Source organism: Cupressus sempervirens, chromosome 11, assembly GCF_028749045.1.
Source record: "Cupressus sempervirens isolate cs-2001-9-10 chromosome 11, ASM2874904v1, whole genome shotgun sequence".
NCBI classification, from domain to species: Eukaryota; Viridiplantae; Streptophyta; class Pinopsida; order Cupressales; family Cupressaceae; genus Cupressus; species Cupressus sempervirens.
Genome location: NC_143128.1, coordinates 742,600,606 through 742,625,082, shown reverse-complemented (window position 1 = coordinate 742,625,082; position 24,477 = coordinate 742,600,606). Strand labels below are relative to the sequence as shown.

The 24,477-nt window shown below is 35.7% G+C and overlaps 1 protein-coding gene across 1 annotated transcript in view; it reads right to left on the bottom strand.

The window, feature by feature from the left end:
- Nucleotides 1-1,053: 1,053 nt before the first annotated feature.
- LOC149531770 (nudix hydrolase 25-like) overlaps nucleotides 1,054-24,477 on the bottom strand; it is a 51,653-nt gene continuing 28,229 nt past the window's right edge. Inside the window, exons 5-6 of the mRNA XM_089810516.1 lie at nucleotides 1,596-1,710; nucleotides 1,054-1,495 (exon numbers count right to left, since the gene is read on the bottom strand). Coding sequence (XP_089666642.1) covers nucleotides 1,412-1,495; nucleotides 1,596-1,710 — 199 coding nt within the window. The 3' untranslated portion in view covers nucleotides 1,054-1,411. The remainder of the gene's footprint in view (nucleotides 1,496-1,595; nucleotides 1,711-24,477) is intronic.

Below are 24,477 nucleotides of genomic sequence, written 5' to 3'. Positions count from 1 at the left end.
AAGATTAAGAATTATAGCTTACTGATATATATTTAATTTTTTAATAGAATTTCAACTATCATTTTTTTGGCTCCTTTAAAATTAGTAAATTTAGGGATAGGATACACAACTATTGGAACAAAAAAGTTCTTATGTTGTAAATATTTGTAGAATGATACATCTTAGTGTTGTCCTCTTGTCCTATTGATGTTTGGTTGTCCTACTAAGTTGTCATGCTACCGTGTGAGTGTATTGGTGTTCATCTCGGTTCTTGCATTTTCATTGTTAATATTGCCAATGAGCTGCTATCATTTGCAAATAGTATGCATGGATAGTATTCGTATAATAGAAATTGGAGGTATTTACATAACTATATAATTTAGAATAAAGATTTTGATGCATGGATAGTATTCGTATAATAGAAATTAGAGATATTTACGTAACTTTATAATTTAGAATAAAGATTTTGATTTGATTGTTTTTCAAATTGAAAATATTTTGGAACTGAACACACACGGGAGATATCTGCACTTAATTGCTTGGAGTAAGGTGACGTTAAAACTATCAAGTAGACATATTAAGACGGCAAACACTGTGTTGTACAATACTACAATGGACTCAAACTATGTTATCCTCATGCATATTTATTATTAAGCTTGAGAAGATCAAAATTGTATGTCAGCATAATTCGGAGGAAGAATGGTTCACAAAATTACTAGTTACAAATTATTATTTTGTATTGACCAGAGCAACAGATAATCACAAATAAGAGATAAAGCAGTCGAAAACGACTACCCAGAAAATAAAACAGCCGAAACCAGTCCAAAGAGAAACTAGCTGATCCAATTAGCATGAAAAAAAAGGTCATGATATATACAAACATCAAACTGAAAATAAAGGTTAATTTTTAGCAGCTTGAACATGCGAACATGAACCAGAAAAACAAATACTTTCCTACCCTTAAAAAAAGAAAATAAAAAACTCAAAAAGATTTATTTCCCTTCAATATGAAGTGCTTTTATAGCTATGCCATCAATTATGAAAGAGAACTGCAATTTAGTCGACTCAGATTGCTTTTATACAAATCAAATTTATTATTTTCAATATCAAATTTAAACACTTCTAGTACATCTTCAAGTCATGAGAAGCAGAACTGATTATGGGAAATTCAGTGGATACTGTTACTCGTTAGGGATTATGCTTGCGCAATAAAATAAAATAAAACTAAATTTTAAGCAGTCCTCCTATATAGGCATTCATAAAAGAGGAACTTCTCCCTGTAAAAGAAAACAATTATGAACATATATTCCATAATTGTTCAGTTTGACAATATTAACATCTTGCTCACGAATATGAACCACAAGAACAGTCATCCACATATCATGTCGCAATGATAATTACCTGCGAGAAGGATCTTATGATTTTTTTTATCTCATGTAACAGTTGATCCTGTAGCTAAATGTGGAGCAAAGAACCTAAAAACCTGCTCATAGACAGGTGTTTTGAAATCCACAGCCTGCTCAAATTTCTCAATGATGTTAGTATGCCTTTAGATGTAACGAAGATCTCACATATTATTCTTAGCAAAAGCATTAAAATTATAATTATAGCTTCACCTGTTCGATAACTTGCTGTGGTGGCATCCATGTCCACTCTGAAAATTCAGCTGCTTCAGTCCCATCACCTGCTAGGTTAATCTCTTTTTCATCTCCAGTAAATTTTAGAAGGAACCTGAAAATATCTTTTGAGAGTATAAAAATCTGGAAGACTAGAATTTCACACCCTTAAACTGAGTAGAAATAAAATTGAATATCAAAACTGTCTTTTTGAATAGCAATTGCTACCACTAGTAAATTCATACTTCAAACTTTCAAAGAGACTAGCACTAAGAAATAATTAAACAATTGATACCATAACTGCAACAGTAAACCATAATTTGAATTAGGTTGTTAAAATGTGTAATAATTTTACTGTCTGAGATGATTTGAATTTCTCCATAGCTTTCTATGACTAGGTGCTTCACAACATGTTTCCACTGAGGAAACAACACCGCACCAGACAAACAGAGAACGTAGAAGATCATTAGGGCAATGCATAAGTAAAAGGGGTAAAGGATGAACTAGACAATGCATAATATGAGCAAACCATTTATGATATCTTCAACATGTCAATTCAGGAATCCCTTTAAGATGCAGTCATACTGTGTATGTCCAAAGACTGGTACATTCACCAAAGGGTACATAGACACACAGATTCTGCACATGTTGAAATTCCCCACTTGGAGTCTCTGTGCAACAGGATTGCTTGTTTCATAAAATATAAATATATACCTAAGTGATGCATATCAGTCAAAAGCTAAATATCTATACCATTTCAATGTCATGGAATGATTTAGCAACTAGGTCAAGTAATGCATCATGGTGTTTGAGCAATTTTTGCAAGCAAGGGAAGCTCGTGGAGCATTGTTGTAGTGCTACAAAAGTCTCATTGTGTTCTTAAAGGCTGAACTGAGCAACTGGCTTATAAATCTTGCATGATGATAGTGGAGAAAGGTAGCACAGCCCTCCTCAAATTTTCTGTGTCAATGCTGTCATTCTACATTCATTTCAATCTTTTTACTAGTTTAATATCATTCCATAAAAGTACTTAAAAATTTTTGGCACTTAAGCAGTCATTACAAATAGTTCTTTTTACAACTAGAAGAAGAAGCAATCACATGCAACTTTTGCATACTTCTTGGTTAGATCATTAATTTTGTAGATTGGAATTCATATTTTGATAGCAGCAATCTAGATATATATTGACTTATGTACACATTGCAAAATGAATTAAGGATGTAGATGGCAATCAAATGCTATAAGTTTCAACAAACATTACTTCTCCAGCTTATCCAAATTGGTTTCAGTAGCAGATTGCACTGAACCCACTAGTAAGTAAATGTAAATTGTTGTTGAGGAATTGCATTTTGACATACCCAAGTCTTTTATAGATTACATGGTATACAAGCAAGATTCCTCATCACATGTTCAAGGGTATTATTATCATTGATATATACAAGTCTATTACAGCTTACATGGTATACAAACAAGATTTCCTTGTCACTTCTTCAAAAAGTATTAGTACCCCTTTTTTAATGGTATGTGCATTTGCTCCCACATTTTGAGAGTTGACAAGGAACTGTAGGCTATTTGGTTGAAGTTATGACATATCTGACAAAATGGTCGTCCTATAATGTAACACCTCAAGCAATCATTATAATTAAGATGTTGTCTGCATGTCAGGAATCAATCCTAAATCTTTCAACATTATAGCAACTTATGAAGCCAAGCCAAGCGGCAGAATCTCGAAAGCTGTAGCATAACATTGCTGTCACACCACCACCGAATACCATGATTCTCTTCCAATTTTATTATCAATGGACTTGTTGCTGACGAGGCAAAACAATCATTTAGGCATTAAAGATTAGAATTAATTCAAGTTATGATAAATATAACTATATTTTTTGAATAAATATAACAGAAAAGGGTATAATGACTTGATGAGGCATGAAGATTGCAACAGTCCTTGAAACACCACTGTAACATGCAAAGGAGTTTGAAAGCATGTTAATGTCTATTAACATTTGATATGGAGTTCTCATTATCATCGTTTAGTGGCATGCATCCACCCTTGTGAGTGGTGTTCCCTTTATGTCTCAAGCAAATCATTGTAGCTCCTTATACATCATATCAAAGTCAAGTAACTTAAGGCAATCTTCTTCGTATATTTATTTTAAAATTGCATCTACCTCAAAGTCAATTTTGATTAACAAGACCTATAAGGTGTGAACTCATTTATGATGTACAAGATGAACCATCTACAAATAAACCTTGTCTATTCAAGCCCCGTAATCAAAGGTAGCAAGCACCTCAAGTAGGATGGGAACCATTCAAAAGAGTGACCAACCTCTAATTGATAATAAGCACCAGGTACTCAGAATGACTTTTATGTTGCCTGAATCACTAAATTGACATAAAGAATTGGCGATACTAGATTAACACAATCCATAGTCTTATATATTATGCTTTTGGATGGGATTGTGCGCATTTTTTATCATCAATGTTTCGAATCATAATCAATGATCCATCATCAGGATGAGAGAGCCTAAGAATGCCAAAAGATAATAATGAGCACAGCCAAAATGAAGCGTAGGTAGAGACAAAGCCCCATGTATTACTGTTGAATTTTGCCAGATATTCTTATCTTTGCTTTGATGTTATGAAGATCGATTCTATGTCAAGTCTATACTGTGCTTTTTTGTATATGCCTCTGCTTGCATTTCTGTCACAACGAATCAATTTAAAACATTTGTCATTTTAGGCCTATCAAACAAGGCTATCCTCTCCCACATTCCCTTTATGTGTGTGCTTCTTAAAGTTTAGTTCTCTCCTTGAAAACAGAACTTCTGGGGAACTTGTTAAATATACCTCTCTACCTGGTAACCTGCCAAGCCAATCAGTTGAGAAACTTCATAGTTCTTGCTTAATATTTCTCATTATTTTGGAAGAAGGGGCCTGTCATGTCCCTCTATTTGAAGCCCTAATTGTTAAAGTGATAAGCAAATAAAGAATGTAAGAATTTCTTAAAAAAGAAGGAATTAATAAATAATAATAATAAATCAAATATGAAATGTAAATAAATAAATATTAAAAAATAATGATCAAATAAAAAGATAATAATAAACTAGAATATAAAATAATAATAAATTAGAGATTCCTGATGTTAGATCTAAAGGCAAGCAGACTTCGAAGAGCGGTTTGTAACTTGCATTCTCCAAACCAGACCTAGGTCAGCCCCCGAGGAGGCCTTCCCTGTACAAGGGAGGCCATCCTCCTCCAGATACCCCTCTTGGTATTAGCACCTCCTCTGTCTTCGCTCATTTGATGGGTGGTTCCTCGCTTGCAAATGTCTTACATTCAAATTTGAGAGATTCCCTAGCAGCAGACGCTAGGGTTAAATCCTTCGAGCAGGTATTGGAGAATGTCCATCTATTGCTAAAAGGGCCCAGTTTCATAATTCAAAAGGAGGGATTGCCTGCTATCAACACTAGAGATGGAGAACTAGGAGGTAAGGACCGCTCTGTCACGTCTATTGTTGTTAAGCCTAATCCCCATATAGTCATGGCTATTGATGACGAAAATGTAGACTTAGATATGTAGCAATATTTCTTGTGGCTCAAGATGTGTCTTAATTGTCGTCCCGTAATTTTCTTAATGATTGGCTTCATAATTTTTGGGGCAAAGAACTACGATTCTTACTTTTGTATTGCAAAATGTTACAAAAAGGGTTATTCCTAAAAAAATTAACCCTAACAATCAGAAAAAAGATTACTAAAATACAATTTTGAAATATAGGAGCTTGTTGTTTCAAGGCAATCTCATGGTCTCCCAAGGCCATTCATGATGAAATTTTGGCACTCGTGCTCAAGATGGCTTACTAGTTGCAATGTGCACCCCTTCCTCTAGAAGCTCATACCTGAGGGATTGAAACCCCTTGGTAATGTTATTAAGATGGATGAATCTGATATTCTAGGGTTTTGATTTCTCTTAACCCCGAAAAGGATATTCCTAATGAGATTAAGTTTGACTTGGATGACAATCTTATTCTTTGCCCCATTGTGTTTTTAGGAGGCACTGATGTCTAATTTTTGTGTAGAAAGGAGGGCCATAAAAGGCGTCGTTTCCCACTCCTTAGGAGCAAAAACAAGCAACCACCTTATAAACCTCAAAGCAAACCATTGGCTACCTAGAAGGGGCAGGACCAACCTGAAGTTGTATTTGAATCAATCGCCCAACCTACTGGCCTTGATTCCTCCTCTAGAAATGCACACATTGAGCAATTGTGTGATAGTCTAAATGAAGCCATCAATATAGCCAATCAACCAAAGGACAGGACCTCGATCCTTGTTGGCCTCAAGAGCAGCTTAATAACTAGAAGAACTTCCCATACAAAAGGATTAGACATCCCCTTTGCAGCCAATTGCCTATTCCACAGTGCATTTACATGTCAGACCAGGGACATGAAATGGTGCAAAAAGGTATATGCACTATTTCTCATTGAAGCTTTGGCAATTTATAAATAAAATTGCAGAAAGTAAATGCTAGAATTGAATTCTTAACCTATCAACATAAGGAACAAACTGCAAGAATAATAAATTTAGAATTCAAAGCCAGGAACTACTCTACCAGCCTCAGCTGAGGGAATAGTCACTGGATTAGTTTCTAGGTGGCCGCAGGAACAGATGAGATTCTGAAGACTAACTAGGAAAGCAGGGAAAATGCTAAGGTTCATTCACCAATTGGGCCCCCTTGGGTGAGTGAAGCCGAATTACTAACAATCTATGAACTTGAGCTTTTCTCTTTTATTCATAACAAATGTACTGATTACACATTGGAACTGAAATCAATCTATATTGTTCATAACAAAGTAGAACAACATAACAATATAACTGTCCGATTTCTCTCTACTTGCTAACTTGTAGAAGAGTACAACTTATTTATAAACCTGACTGACTACATATAGCTACTACAGACCACTCTGTTTCATTAATGGTGGCAGTTATTTACATTAAGAAGCATGAGAAATAAGGAAGAATAAGTCTGCCATGCATGACCGTACAAGAAAATATAGCTAACTTTGCGTTCCTAGATCTTTTGTTAGTAAAGACAGCATAACCAAGTCACCCAAGGAAGCGGGCAACCTAGTTGGAACTGCACTCCAACCATTAATTTCTTTATAATATCTTGAACTAGTCTCCAAGGTTGTTGCATACTCCCCACATATCTGTTGAATCCGCTCCTTCCCTATTGACTCATTCCTGCACAGAGCAGTTACCAGCACAAGATATACAACGGCCAGCTCATTTATCTCACATCCATCTATTCATTATATCAATCACAATTAATCATGCATATACCACATGGCTACAGGAAAATGAATCACTTGGCTGCAGGAACTTATATCACACCTCATCCATTCATAATGAATTTCATAGAGGTATTATAGTTCCATTAAACCAAGTTTATCATCAAACCAAGTAAAGTCTAAACCATCATACAGGTACTACCATGTTTAAAAGTCTTGACCCCAAAGCATGAAAAAGAGTGTCTGGTGACTACCATGAGACACCACACTTAACAAATAAAGTCTTAAAACATAGCAGAAAAACATATAAAAACATGGCCCTATTCTTGGCCCATCAATCCCCACTGTGACTGTTAAGGGAGGCTCTCTTTCCAATCTGGGTGAACTACCTAATATTGACGCCATTAATTCTGGGCTTGACGTACAATTTGCTTGCCCTAAGCACAGAAAACTCAATGCACAAACATCTTGTCTTGGAGAAACTTAGAAAGCCCCCAGCTAATAGCCAAAGGAGTAAAGATGTATTCAAATTTGGTACTAAGCCCGATATAATCCCAAGAAAGGATTCTATTGTTCTTATGAACCTAAAGGACAGTAATGAGGACCCTAGTAGCCAGGCCCCTGCCTCTAGCAGTGACTTGAAGGTGTTTGAGAGTGGAGTTGGCAGTGGGGATCTTTTTGGAGATTTTCCACCAGAATTTGATATTGATGATGATGCTCTCAATGCCCTGAAATTGGCCTATGATTCAGAGGTTTGTCTCTACAATTACTCTTTGGTTGTGATAGCTACTGCCTTCCACTCCCTCCTACTCCTATTCAAGGCCCTAGGAGGGTTATTGACCCCACTACCGAGGACAATATTCTTTTCTTTGTGGGTGTTGAATATGAGATGAAGGAAGGTAAGTTGAATGTGCATTTGGAGGAAGGGGAGATTAATGAAGGGGTCATTGATCCATACAAGGACAATCAGGTGGTGAATGAAGTCAAAGAATTGGCAGCTCGTTAGACAAGGAGGAAAACTAGGATGAAGGAGGAGGTTGGAGACAGGAAGTGTACACCCCTTGATGGGGGTGAACAAACCACAAAAGTTGAAGTCAAAAAGAAGAGAGGAAGACATAAAGAGTCCATTGCTGGTAAAAAGGCACCAAGGTGCCTAGGATTCAGTTACCTGATTGTTACAAGAGCTCTAGGGCTCCTAGGAACTCTAAATCTTGATATTAAAGGGAGTGCAAATGTGTTTCATGGAATGTTAGGGGACTAGAATCCCCTGACAGAAAATATATCATCAAGAGATTCCTAATAATGAATAAATATATTGATCTTCTTTTGTTACAAGAAATCGACGTTTTTTAATTCAATCTGGACATAAATATGAAGTGTATTTGGAGGGAAGTTAGATACTCCCCACCAATCATGAGAGAGGTAGAGGAGAGACTACAGTGCTGTTTGGCCCCAAATAGGCCAAACATATTACCAAATGGGGCAGCCCACCTTACAATAGGATGGTGTGGGTTTTATTCAATTTTGATGGGTTGGCCTTTGGTGTTGGTTTGGTATATGCTCCTATTTGTGCTCGTCAAATCAAAAAGAATGTTATTAAGGCGAAGAAGATCATAATTGATTCTATAAAAGACCATTTGCTCCCTATCATTTCTAGGTTGACTTCAGTTGGAGAGATGTTCAAACTGTTGGGAGGTTGGAGCCTCCGTCCCCTCTTGGTGAAGGTACTATTCAACATAGACCGATGAATTTGTGACATGTGCTTAACCGCCTCCCGTAGATCCTTATCTCTGGCTGTTGTGACGTTCATTGATAGCTCGATTTTTTGGTGTAACAGCAATGGTGATTCCAACAAGTGGTATCAGAGCACTGGATTACGGGTTCAAATCCCTAAGGTCATGCTGGGGGGGATTGTTGGGAGGTTGGTGCCTCTATCCCCTCTTGGTGAAGGTACTATTCAACATAGACCAATGGATTTGTGACATGTGCTTAACCGCCTCCCATAGATCCTTGTCTCTGGCTATTGTGACGTTCATTGATAGCTCGAGCTTTTGGTGTAACAGCAATGGTGATTCAAACACAAACAACTTGAAGGGACATATGAGATCAATAACTTAAGCAGGACACTTACACTAAGAAGACAACTACTTCAAGTCAAGATGGAAAAGGGAGAATCTGTGATGGCATTCTTCATGAAAATCTCAAAATTGAAAGACCAATGTAATACCATTGATGGTGAAGTTGTTGAAAAGGATCTTGTTATGCTTGCTCTAAATGGCCTATCATCTTCTTGGGAACCCTTCATTCAAAGCATAAGCGGAACAGGTACACTACCCACTTTGGACTGTCTTTGTGCTGATTGTATTCAATAGGAATCTAGACTCACAGCAAGAGGAATCAAATCCTCGTCTAATGAAGAAAACCAAGTCCTTGCTGCTCAATCAATCAGAAAAGGTGGATTCTAGAAGAAGAACGACTTCAAGAGAAACAACAACTTCAGATCTCCGGATGCTGGCACCTCAAGGAAGAAGCCAAGGGATCTCTCTCACATCCAATGCTTCAGATGCAATAAGTTTGGTCACTATGCCAAAAGGAATGTCAAGCGCAACTCAATCAACAAGAGGCAAACCTAAATGCTAAGTTAACAATTCTGGTTCTGGTTCTGATGCTAGTGTGGGGTTCTGATGCGTGGATGCATGATTTTTTTTTTAGAGATTTTGGATGCGTCTATATATATATATATATATATTTTTTTTTTTTTAATTTTAATTTTTTTTTAAAATATATATGGTCAGTAGCTGGACTAGTATGGCTACCTGGCTTTAATATGGGTTAGAATTCAGATTCCATAGCAATATGGAAAGCATCTGGACCAAGTTATTAGCTCATTTATATGTGGAGTGCTTAATGTTAGTTCCTCTAATATACCTAGAATTTTGCCTGCGATCAAAAGTGTTAAAGCATCCTGTATAAGTAGAATTTTTACATCTTTACTCAAGGTCCAAGAAGGAAACGATTTCCTGCAAAAGAATTGGTTTTTCATACTACAGATATTATGATTTATCTTATAACTTTTGTAACCTTGATATGACAATGCATAAGCCCAATTATAACTTGTTAAATATGTTGGTAACTTGTTAAACCTGAATTCTTATTGGATCAAGAGATTGTTTTTTAATGCTTATTGGATCAAGAGGGCATCCGTCCAGAACCCAGGCGCATCCGCGAATCTGTGTGCACCAGCACTAGCATACAGGGCAAACCTGAGCGCACTGGTAACTTAGCCTAAATGATATCACCAGCAAAGAAGATAAGGAAGATTTTCACCTTATTTCTGCCTTATCTAGCAATGTTCCTACGGATAGTGATACTTGGTTAAGAGATAGTGGTGCATCTAGACATATTGTTGGTTATAAAGATAAATTCCTAGATCTAATTGAAAAGGAATCTAACCTTCATGTCATTATAGGTGATGGTGCTCATATTTTGTAAGAGGTTTTGGTAACACCTCTATTATATTAGATTTTGGAATCTCCTTACATCTATCTAATGTCTTATTTATACCGGGAATCAAAAAGAATCTAATCTCTATTTCTGCCCTAGAAGTTAAAGGTTATCAATTAGCATTTTCTGAAGGAAGGGTGCTTGCATGGCCTAAGAAATCCAACATCGAATTAGCTTGGGTAATCACCAACAAGTTCGAAAGCCTATACAAGCTCTCAGTCAAACCACTCCAAGCTCTTATCCATTCATCATGCAAGTCCAGTGATTTGTAGCATAGAAGGCTTGGACATCTTCATTTTCAAGCTCTCCCTATTCCTGAAAAAATGGTCAAAGGTATGCCTAATCTCAGTCATGAAAATGTTGATGTATGCAAAGGATGTGCAATTGGTAAAAACATTAAAAGTTTATTTCGTAAAGGTAACTCTAGGTCAAATGAAAAACTAGCTCTTTTGCATTCAGATTTATGTGGTCCAATGCCCATTGCATCCTCTAGCGGATATTTGTACCATGTAAGTTTTATAGACGATTACTCTAACAATGGTGTTGAGTACACCTCTAGTAGCATTCGTGGTTTTTTTTTACAACAGCAGGGGTCAAGAGGGAGTTTTGTGTCCTGTACAACCCTCAGCAAAATGGTGTTGGTGAAAGGAAGAACAGATCCATTATTGAGGCAGCAAAGACCATGATCCATGATCAAGATATCCAGATGTTCCTATGGGCTCAAGCAGCTAAAAACTGCTGTGTATATTCAGAACAGGTGTCCACACAGTGACTTGAAAGACATTAACTCCGGAAGAAGCATTCACTGGGATAAAAACCCAACATTGGCAACTTGAGAATTTTTGGAAGCCCAGTCTACATTCACATTACCAAGGAGAAAAGAACTAAATTAGAGCCTTCACGTAAGAAAGGCATACTTGTAGGTTACAGTGAAAAATCCAAAGCCTTCAGAATCTACATTCTAGGACAAACATACATCAAGGTAAGTAGAGATGTTATTTTTGAAGAAAATATTGCTTTAAAGAAATCTTAAGGTTCTACAATAGAAGAAGAAACTAGCAATAATCAAGATATGAATATTGATCATAATGCTAACGATAATCTAGATATGAATATTGATCATGATGTTGAGTTTCAGAAGGAATCTACAGGTCCTTCAGAACCTTCTGATAGCAATACACCCATGGATCCCACAGACGGACCAAGAGACATTACTGTGAGCAAGAAACAACCTCTTTGGGTAAGAAACACGGTCCAGGAAGCAAAAAGATTTGCTGCTCTGTAATATCCCCTCTAACAATAGAATCTAATATTGATATTCATATTTGTAATTAACTAAAAGATGTATATTGATTACTAGATAAATAAATATTAAACAGATCAAGGCAATCGAATGATAAGTTATAATAAAAAGTTAATATACCTAACAATTGTAAACGATATCATTCTAGTATAAATGGAAAACACAATTAATACTACTAAGCATAAATATTAAATAATATGACCATTATTAATTATTAAATATTAAAATCAATCTTACGAGGGTAGACTAAACAAATATATAATCTTCAAAATAACTAGCATGATAAATGTTAATAAAAGACTTGATATATATAATCAAAACATATAAATATATTAATGTCATTGATTATGAACACCCTTAGTGAAAATAAATAATTAAAGGATGGCAATAAATAATTAAAGGATGGCAACCAGACATGACCATTCTAACATGGAAAGCCCACCCTATTTAAGTGGGTCAGATGGAAGTTACCTAGACATCGAAAAATATCTAAAAATTCAATCTTCAAAAAGGATAAACATGCATTCATTATGTGGTATAGTCCATCGAACAGCATTGGAAAAAGCCAAATTACTATTAGGTTACCATTTGAGTATTTTTTTAAAGAAAGAACAAAAGCACATTTCGCATTTTGGATATGTGGAATGGAATAAAAAATAAGATAAACAGTCCCATTAATAAGAAAGGATATAGGAGGATTAAAAAACAACAAAAAATTAATTTAGAAGAACACGAAAAGTCATATTTCTATTTGAATAATAAAGTAAGAAGGGGACAACTAAAAAGTAACCAAATTAATAGGGATATGCCCAACTTTTAGGAGAATAAAGTGGAAACCAAATAAGAGTGACTAATGTAAGATGATTTGGATGAAATTATTATTATATAGAGAGATTCAGATGAGAATTTGAATTAATAATTAAACTAATTTTAATAAAGAAGATATTAGTGAGAAGCATATAAAATAAAGTGGTTTAATGGAAATTGGGTAAGAGAAGTTTAAAAATAAGGATAGGTGAAGTGAAAGGATAGAAGGAAAGAATTGTTGTATTTGAGAAATAGTTTTCTTCTATTTAAATAGGAGGAAATATCAAAAATATTTATTTGAATTATCAACTAATTTGGTAATAAGAATTTGATAAAAACATATCCCAAGTGGGGACATTACATGCTCCTAAAGGAACCTTCGAGGAAAGTAGAAGATCTCAAGAATTCTTCAACTATGTTGCATTAATGTACAACCTCATTGAGACAAAACCATCTAGGGCTAGTGTAGCCCTGAATCAAAAAGCATGGAAGGATGCTACGGATGAAGAATATAAGTCCATAATAAAAAATGATGTATGGGAAATCGTGCCAAGACCCAAATGTAAATTTGTCATTTCCTCTAAATGGTTATTTAAAATTAAGCACTCAGCTGATGGTAGCATTAAAAAATATAAGGCTAAATTTGCAGCTTGTGGTTTTTCTCAAAAGGCATAAATTACAAAGAAACATTTGCACCTATAGCTAGATACACTTCTATTAGATCCATTATGGCCATTGCTGCAGCTAAAAGTTGGAAACTACATCAAATGGACATAAAGATTGCTTTCCTCAATGGTGTCATCGAGGAAGTCTACATCGAGCAACCTAAAGGGTATGAGATTCATGAAAGAGAGTCTCATGTATGCAACCTAAGAAGGCCTTATATGGACTCAAACAAGCCCCTTGTGCATGGTATGAAAGAATTCACAAATATTTGGCTACCTTAGGTTTTTGTAAAAATAATGTTGATCCTAACCTTTATTTTAAGATGTTTAATGATGAAATGCTAATTCTGGTCTTATATGTAGATGATTTGTTTCTAACTAGAAATGAGAATCTTATCCTTAGATGCAAGAATGAATTGACTAGTAAATTTGAAATGAAGGACTTAGGACTTATGCATTACTTTCTTGGTTTAGAAGTATGGCAAAATACAAATGAGATTATCTTAAGTCAAGGAAAGTATACTATTGATATTTTGAATCGTTTTGGAATGATGGATTGTGAAACTATGCTAACCCCCATGGAAACCAACTTCAAAAAGTAGAGTATATATGCTATTAATTCTAAACTTGCAGATTCAACTAAGTATAGACAATTGATTGGATCCTTGACATACCTAGTTAACACTAGACCAAACATATGCTACGCAGTCAACACCCTGAGTCAATTCATGAATGAATCAAGACATGTTCATCTTATTGCAGCTAAGCATATTTTGAGATACCTGCATGACACTATTGGCTATGGATTGAGAGATGCTCTCAACTCCATGGCTATGGATTGAGAGATGCTCTCAACTCCATCATCACCTTGGAAGGCTTTTGTGACTCTAATTTGGTGGGCAGTGTGACTGACAAGAAGAGCACTTCCGAATTATGCTTCAATTTAAGATCTCTTATGATTTCTTGGGTTAGTTGGAAATAATCCTCAATTGTAATGAGTTCAACTGAAGAAGAGTATATTGCTTCGAGCATTGCTTCAAAAGAGGCAATGTGGCTTCACAAACTTCTCTCTAGGTTGTTCGGACAACCTCTACATCCCACATTTAATCACAGTGAGAATCAAAGTTTTGTAAAGATGTCTGTCAATCCTATTTTTCACGATAGATCAAAACATGTGGAAACTTATTATCACTTTATTCCAGACATGGTACAGAGATGCACCATTCAGTTAAATTATATCAGCTCTGAAGAGCAAGTTGCAGATATTCTCACCAAGCCACTTACTTAGGTAAAGTTTGAGTATTTCAAAGAGAAGCTTGGAATCGTGGAGAATATGTCTCTTGCTGAGGAGTCTTAGCATCAATGATTCAATCTGAATATTTCCCACCCTCTGCGAGTAACACAAGGTGGGTCCACCTTCTGCGGGCAATACAAAGTCGTTGTGTCTTCAACGAATTGAGATATCAAGGTGGGTCCACCTTCTATGGGCAATGCAAAGTAATGTCTTCAACGGATTGAGATATCTATCCACCCTCTGTGGGCAATGCAAGGTGGTATCATTCTCCTACCCCCTGCTGGCAATGCAAGGTAGGCCTACCCTCTGCACGCAATGCAAGGTAATCTCATGATGTTCTAGAAATCCTCCTAGCTAAGAGGGAGTGTTAATTGCTAATAGCTAGATCGAATTCTAGCAAATCAATTTAGAAAAAATATCACCTTTCAACGTTAAATTTTTTTTGGGTTGGGCCCAAGTTCAATTCACTCTCTATGTAAATTGTACTTGTAAATACATATATATCGAGGCCGACTTGACCAAAGAGTTAAACACCTCATATATCTTGAAGCTCATCCTCATGTTAAACATATTCATTTTTGGACATTCGATCTGATTATTTGAGAAGTGCAAATTATTGAGAACTGTGAATTGAAGGAATTGGCAAGAAGTGCTAATTGTGGGCAGCAAGAAGACTAGTCACCATCCTGCTATGACAAAGAACTTGATTTGAACTAATACAAGTCGTCATTCTGCTATTTATGACAGCGAATTTGATCTAAATTGAAGGAAGACAAATAATACCGATTGGGCATGTTTCATTAATCAAATCTGATATTCTAAAAGGTCTGTAACTTTAGCTTGAAAGGCAATTATAAGAGATCTAGATTGATTGCTGGATTTCTAGGGTACATACTGTGTCATTATGTTTCTTATCATCTTCATTTAAGTTTCTACTATTTGATCCCTCAAAGTTAATTAATCTGATCACTATAATATAACAATTATTATTTATTTCTAGGCTAAAACTAACCGATAGAGCTAGAGACCAAATCGGGAATATTATTCTTAACAAAGGAAATGAGTGTTAGAATATATAGTCCACTGATATAACTGAGAGGTGGGGGGGTGAATCATTTATACAACTATTATCACTATTATCAACCTTAAGCGAACTTAACCATATGAGTAATATAAACTTAAACCACAACAAGATACTCATACACAATAACACTAGATATGTTAACTAGGGAACCCTTGATCACAGGGAAAACCCCGGTGGGGATGGTACCCACAAGATGATATACTAATCTAAATGTTCCTTGTTAGAGGATGGACCCTGTCAAGAGTCTATAAATACATTCAATACATGAGTCCCTGTTAGGAGACTTTGAATCCTTGTTAGGAGTTTCCAACCCTGTTAGGAGTTGTGGAAAACAGCTGGACCCACTACCCAAACAACTTCAAGGGGTAAGACTAATGAACCCATTGTCTAAATTATTTTTGTATTATTCCTTGCAGAATAATTTTGTGACCTCTACTCCTTCTAATTTTGTAACCAGATCACAAATCTTGCATCCAATAATCCCTTGGATGGCTTACACGCATTTAGTAAGCACTCTGCTTCTTTTCGCACTTCGCACTTCATACAACAATAGATACATACAAACAAGGAAACATTTTTCCTTTATACCATATCTTCATAATAATTCCTTAAGTCGGCCTTGAGGCTTTCCCAATTAATTATAATAAGCTAATTAATTAATTACAATTACAATAGCATTGTCGGCTCACAATGTATACAAAACTTCACACATGTGATAATAGGGCTTGCGCACTTGCTGACATCATCAACTGACTGTCATTTGTCACTACCTAATTGCGCATCTTCTCATTGCATCTCAGATGTAAGATAGCAAACAAACATCAGGAACTACTTTCTCAATACTTTGTCTCTGAACTGCTCTCTGTAAATTAGGCACATCTTTCATACATTTTCAACTTAGACTCTGCACACTTAACCACGTCATCATGACACAGTGTCGAACATGTCCATAACTGTGTATCACCGGACAATCAAACCATTGTCCGTACCATTAAGATCTTTGTCCGCTGCTTAGCCAGTCTTTACAAAAACCATCCTCTATTGACATCAATGACAAACAAAGTCATGAATGCAACATGTCAATACTCTCCAATGCTTAGGATACTCCTCCAAAATAGTATCATCAGCACTCATGCTAACAATCTCCCCCTTTGTCATTGATGGAAACATAGATGAAAAACATCTAAGTTCCAAGAATACCAAACAATATTCTGCTGCTACTGACCAGCATCAGTTGTCCACACACTTAAAAGGATCTCAATACAACAGGTGCACAACAGGTGCATACTCCTGCTTCTTAGACATCAATTGTTTACTTCACATTGATCAGTTCACAATACATCAGATGCATAGAGATATCTCTCCTTCATGCATATTCTCTCCCCCATACACAGGAGTTCTTCTCTCCCCCATACTTAGGAGATGTTTCTTTCATGCATATTCTCCCCCATTGACATCAATGTCAAAGGCCTCAATCTCAATATTACAACATACCAATTGTTACATACTAATTGCTAATATGCTGCACCAAGTCTTCAACTAGCTCGAGTGTCCAAAGACACTATTCAAAACCAAATACCAAGAGTCCTCAGTGACTCAGATCATTACAAATACTCCCCCATATGGGAAGCATTAGCATTCAGTCCAGGCTAACAATAGTGCTCTATACTACTCGACTAATGCACTCTCTACATCATCTACTCAGAAGTAGGCAGGGGCATAACCCCAAGCATACCTCTCAAGTACTCAAATGTATCTTTAGGCAAAGGCTTCATAAAGATATCTGTTATTTGATATTTAGTATTCACATACTCCAATCTGATTTCTTTTTCTGCCACTTTCTCTCTTAGCACATGATACTTAATAAATATATGCTTAGTCTTAGAATGCAATACAGGATTCTTGGACATACTCACTGTACTTGTGTTATCACAGTAAATGATAACAAGTTTTTCAAACTCAATTCTGATATCCTTCAAAATTTGCCTCATCCACATAACTTGGTTACAGTTATTTGCTGCTACAACATACTCTGCCTCAGCAGTACTCTGCAAAATACAATCTTGCTTCTTGCTTAACCAAGAAAGCAATCTTCCTCCAAGAACGAATGCTCCACCACTAGTGCTTTTTTTGTCATCCATACTGCCTGCCAATCCACATCAGTATATGCACATAGAGTGAAATCACTTAATCTATTATACCAAATTCCATAGTTAGATGTTCCTTTTAAATATCTAAATATTCTCTTCCCTGTTGCAAAATGATACTCCTTAGTATCAACTTGAAATCTAGCTACAATCCCAATTGCATTTGTTATATCTGGTCTGGTGTGAGTCAAATACTACAAACTTCCAATCATGGATCTGTACTTCTTCTGCTCTACTGCAAGTGTCTCATCTTTGTTGGATAACTTGTGGACAATTATCATTGGTGTACCAACAAGTTTACAACTTTCCAAACCAAACCTTTTCAACAAATCAGTCAAGTACTTAGTTTGTGAAATATAAATGCCATCACTATTCTGTACAATCTGCAATCTATAATCTCCCCTTTTTAAGCAGGTTTCAGCAGTTGGCCAGGTCAGTTCACCATCGCGACCCTCGTGTGCTGATAGTGGGATTTGAGGGTCTCACTTCTGTGGTTATAGGCTTTCCAGCAGCCTATGGTATGTTTTGGCTCCATTTGAGGGACATACTATAATTTGTTGGTTCAGATGAGCTCAGTTGAGTTAGAGGATTTGGAGGATGCTCTCAGTTTTTATTTTGGGCTTTCGATTTGAGCTCCAAGAATCTTGGAGGGAGCGCCTATTTATAGTAAGTCACACCGTTAGATTCATTCATCATCTTTCATCATCAAGAATACTTTAGTTTTGTCAGATTTTGATTCTGATGCCTCTTCAGTTGTTTTCGCAAGACAAGCGAATTATTATTATTCATATAAATACATTGAGGTTGTTATTTTTGATAGTGTTGTTGGTTGGTCACCTCAGTATCATAGCTCGTTGGAACCGAGAAAGAAAAATATAAATAATGGGAACAAGAAATAGTGGCCTTATGTGTTAGAATTTGAAGTTATGATGGAAAAGGTCATTTTCGGAGCCAAAAGCAATTGATAAATTAGTTTATAATGGCAGTGTATTATGTTTTAATGTTGTGTGTGGGAAGCTTCTTAAGTGAAGTTTATTTGAGAAACTTTGTGCCATTTGGAGATTATAAATATGAGCCCATTTGATGAGTGAAGCATCCAATTGATTATTTTCTTTTGTTGCCTATGAAGAGGTTTTGAGTTTGCCCATTTTTTTGCCCTTGCTGAAGTATAAGGGTTTGGAATTAAGAAGTGCTTGGTAATTCACAACTAAGGTATTGTGAATTATTTCTGAGAATTGTCTTAATTAAATTATAATATTTCCCAACTATTATGCGTTGTACCTAGGAATGGCATTATGGCTGGAGAATTTGTGATTTGGAATGTCATTATTGTCTACTGTTTGGCATAGTTAAAGAGGAAAGTATTGTGGCTGTTGTCCCTGTATTTGGCAGCAATTTGAGACTTTGGAAAGGCTGCAATCAATTATTGGAGGGCAGCAATCAGGTTTTAGAGCACTTGCGATTATAAGCGAGGAGCATGTATTTCTGAACCTGCAAGTAAATTGGATTATTTCTTAAGAGTTGCAATCCATATTTCATCTGTTAGAAGTCAATTTTCAGGTTCATTTTGCATTCTTGTAAATTTTTAGAAGTCAATTTTTAAATTGGATATTAGTAGCATTGCCATCAATTATAGAATTGTTTCTGAATTGTTTAGTGGTGTTCATTTGTCCAAATTGATAAAGACTTGATAAATTAAAATTTTGAACAGTTGGCTGTGAATTTAAAGCATTATTTATTGAGTGATAATAATTTGTCTACCAAATGTTTGACAAAATGTCAAACTGTTGATTAGCAAAACCAAATTGATGTTTGTTAAGGATATAGCTTGTTGAGGGTTTTTACACAATCCTAGGAAAAACTTCATTTCTCCTATCATGCTCATTTCAAAGTTTCGAACTCATTCATCTCTTCTACAAACTTATCACTTGCTTCATCATTACCTCCAAAAATGATGTCATCAACAACTATTACAATAATCAACAAACCATTCTCAACTTCTTTCAAATACAAGTTACTATCTCTCATACCTTTAGCAGATCCAAGCTTTGCCAAATAACTGTCCAACCTTGCATACTAGGTTCTAGGTGCTTGCTTCAGACCATATAGAGCTTTCTTTAGTCTGCATACCATGTCTTTGTCTTCTGATAAAGGAAAACCTGCAGGCTGATCAATATATATCTCTTTTTCAAGTTTTTCATTCAAGAAGGCTGATTTAACATCCATCTGATAAACCTTGAACTTCTTGTTCGCTGCATGAGCGAAAAACATCCTTACTACTTCCATTCTGCCTACAGGTGCATATGTCTCCTCATAGTCTATGCCTTCTTGCTGTGAATATCCCTTGCATACAAGTCTAGCCTTGTTCCTCACAACTTCACCTTGCTCATTCATCTTGTTTCTGAATACCCATTTGGTTCCTATCACATTCTTGTCTTTAGATCTAGGAACTAACTCCCATGTATCATTCTTCATAATTTGATATGATTCTTTCTTCATTGCTTGAATCCAATGATTATCTTTACATGCTTCATCTGCGCTTTTAGGCTCAACTTGAGATATCAAACATCTCTCCTCATTTACTTTGTTCCTTATCATCACACCTTTGTCTTTGCTTCCAATTATTTGCTCAAGAGGGTAATTCTTTGTCAAATTTTTGTTAGAGATAGGAGTTAACATCTCAACTCTTATCACTTCTCTAGGTTCAAATCTTTGTTCTCCTCTTTGTTCAACAGTTAACACATCATTCTGTAAATCATTGTTAGTCTCAAAGAAAACTTGAGCATTCTGTTTAACAATTCTAGAATTATCTTCTTCTTCATTTGAGTTATAATCTACCATCTTTTCCTTAGTTCCAAACTTTTCATCAATCCTTACATTTGCGCATTCAACTAGATCAATCAGGCACTGTACTAGTCTTTTCAGGCAGCGACAATCCTCCAGTGGATCTCAATGAAGATCAAAGACTTTGAATTGTCCACAGTTATACCCTTGTCTCCAATTACTTTGTACCAAGGAAGGACTCATAGTTCTTACCTTGTGTTTCTTGGTCTTTTGTCTTGTTTTGTTTATTTTCCAACACCGTTTTGGTGTTTTTGGTGTGGTCAACTCTTTTGTTTGTATGCTTAGTCCCATAAACCTTTATGGTTTTTTGTTGGACATCAATATTATTATCTTATCTTATCTTATCTATAGTTAAAACATCTGTATGCCTTGCTTTTCAATGAATAGCCAAGAAACATACCTTCATCACTTCTTGGATCAAACTCACCAATGTCATCATCTCTCTTATCTAACATTTGCTCCCAAATATTCTAAAAAACTTAACTAATGGTGAATGACCAAACCATAGTTCATAAGATGTCTTGTGTATACCTTTTTTGATCTATACTCTGTTCAAAGTGCATACTGTTGTATTGACTGCTTTTCTCCAAAATGTCTTAGAAACATCATTCTCAAACAACATTGCTCTCATTGCTTCTGCTACTCACTTATTCCTTCTTTCAGCAATCCCATTCTGCTCAAGTGTTTTCGGTGAAGATAGTTGTCTTTTGATTCCATTCTCTTCATAAAATATGTTAAACTCTCTAAAGGTGAATTCTCCTCCTCTATCAGACCTCAAACACTTTATCTTAACATCAAATTCATTCTCAACTCTATTCTTAAATATCTTTAATTCTCTAGAGGTGAATTCTCCTCCTCTATCAGACCTCAAACACTTTATCTTAACACTCAATTCATTCTCAACTCTATTCTTAAATATCTTTAATTTCTCAAAAGCTTCAGATTTCTCTTTAAGAAATGCTACCCACATCATTCTAGTGAAATCATCAACAAAAATCATTAAGTCTTTCACCATAGAGTCCTCTTGTACTAGCGGGACCTTTCAGATCAGTGCGAACGATCTCCAACTTCTCTATAGTAGTGAACTTCTTGCTAAGAAATGATATTTTCTTCTGCTTAGCCAAAATACATTCTTTACACACAACATTAGTAGTCTTTGTAATCTTAGGCAAGTCTCTAATAGCAAAAGTGCTACTAACCTTCACAATATTACCAAAGTTTATGTGACAGAATCTTCTATGCCACAACCAACTGTTATCCACTTTAGCTACCAAATATGTCATTTCAGTAAGATTAAATTGAAATATATTACCTCTAGATCTAGTGCCAGTTCCAATTAGCTTACCATCTCTATCTTTGATAATGCAAGTATTCTCAGTGAACTGCAATTGATAACCCTTGTCCACCAACTGTCCAACACTCAACAAATTATGCTTCAATCCATCAACAAAATAAATATCATCAGTGTTAGTTTTACAATGAAGAGTAATGGATCTAATTCCTGTTATATGACAGACTGCATTGTTACCAACTCTAACAATACCTTCATCATGATTTTTGAACTTAACAAACTTATTCTTATCGCCAGATCATGTAATATGAACAACCACTGTCAATTATCCAATCAAATTTCTTTTGCACTTGGAAAATTAGAGCTCTTTCCATTGACATTTAGTCAGGTTTGTTATTAGTGACAACACTTATTCAAATTCTATATGGCTACCAAGCTCATTGAACAGTCTACAGTGTTTGCCATATAATTCAGTAGCCACTGAGCACTACAATTCCTACCGAGCATTCCAATGGTTACCAAGTCAATGTGAAGTCTAGCAGTTTGACCCGAGCACTTCAGTGGTTACCAAGCTTTATAGTTTCTACCGAGCTAGCAGTTCATGTAAAGCGAAGTTAGTGTTAACCAAGGTGTTTGATGGTTAGTGTTTACCAAGTGCAGTCATGGTAAACATGTAATCCAGTTTATACCGAGTTACATCGTCTCTACCGAATCACCAGTGCAAATTGAGTTCAAGACTACATTGAAGTGATTAGTACGGACCAAGCTCCTACCAAGTGCATGATGATGCCGAGTAATGACAGTGGACGCCGAGTATCAGAACTTCACCAAGTCAGTCTTCAGAACCCGAGTATCTACATACAAGTCAACTTTGTAATATTAGTATTAACTTATATAATGGCCGACTTTGTAATTATGTAAATTGGATTGATATATATGTAATGTATTGTATCATATCCAAGTATGGAATAAGGTGTAATTCATGAAGAATGCAAGTAAGAATGCAAATGTGAATCAGCAGTAGACAAAGTGTATTATAAGGCCATATCAGTAAAGAAGTAATAGAGACATATCCATCACATAAAGGTGATCAGTACTTCAAAGATTCTCTATCAACGATTCAGTTGTAAGTCAAAGATCTACTGTTTCATCCTAATAGGTGAACCAATCCAAATCCTTTTAACAAGGTAGACTTAACAGTCTTTTCTCAAATCTCTTTACCGAGTGCATACTTCATTTTATGTTTGTAAAACCTCTAACAAGGTGGACCTAGCAGTCATAATTGCTCCTAACAGGGCAGATCATCAGAAGTGGTCAATGTAAGCCTTAAACGGCCAACTTTATGCTACAGTATTGAAGTTTTGTGGGTATCATCCCCACTGCAGTTTTACTTTCTATTTGGAAGGTTTTTGGGTCAACAAATCATCGTGTTCAAGTGTTATGAATGTTTTATGTTTTCAATTTCTGTTGCATGCAAGTAGATTAGATTTGATGAACTAAATGATAATTGGATTATTGCAATTAAGATCTAAATAAGATAAAGTTTTTGAGGTTACTGATTCACCCCTCCCCTCTCAATAACCTAGCTTAGTCTTGAATATTTCCAACACTTTCTTCTCTAATTTCTCTATCAAGATCATCTTCCTTGATAGCCACAAATCCCAATTCATCATCACTTTCACTTTGACCTTTCTCATCAGATTCTTCATTTTCATTTGCATACGAACAATTTCCATCTCTATCTCTTCTAGGCTTAAACTTTCCTTTTATACTTTTTCTCTCTTTTAGGACATTTAGATGCATAATGACCAAATTCATCACAAGTCCAACATTAAAGATTTTCTTACCATCTTTCTCTCTTCTCACAAGAAGGGCTATTCCTTCCTCAATCTTCTTGTCTTCATCAGATTTGCTGCTGCTAGCAAAATCCCCACGTGTGCTTGCACTCCTTGTCAGATTAGGTTGAATGTTCAGGGCACTGAAAGTTGTTTCCACTCTAGTTGTATCTCTAGATTGTCTCAGATCTATTTCTGCAAATTCTAATCTTCCAAGCAATGTTTCCTTTGCGAAATCCTTAGTGCAAGGCATTACTAGCTGAATCATCTGAGCTACTTGTTTAAATGGTGGTGCCAAACTTTTCAACATCTTCCATATTAATTCATCATCTCCCTTGGTTCCACCATGAGACCAAATTCCTACAACAATTTTTGATATTTTGCCAATATAACTTCTTACAAATTCATCTTCCATCATTTTAGCATCTTGAAATGCACATATCCAATTCTATAATCTCATTCTCTTCGCATATTTATCACCTTCAAAAGTAGATTCTAATGCTTTCCAAATTTCATATAATGTTTCAAGTGACTTTAGCTAACTGTATTCATTCTCTAGAAGAGCTATTAGTAGAGCTTTTCTTGCTCTCATGCTACACATGAATAGATCTCTTTCATCTGCATTGCATCCTTATAGCTTTTCTTCTTCAACGATCGTCTTCTTACTCTTTGTCAAGATCCAATATCCCGGACCCATGCACAATAGATGAGTCTTCATCTTCTCCTTCCAACTGTCATAGTTGGCCCCGTCAAATCTAGGACTATCCTTTCTGAAAAGATTTGTCATCGATCTCCCAAAGCTATTAAGCTTATCCTTCAAG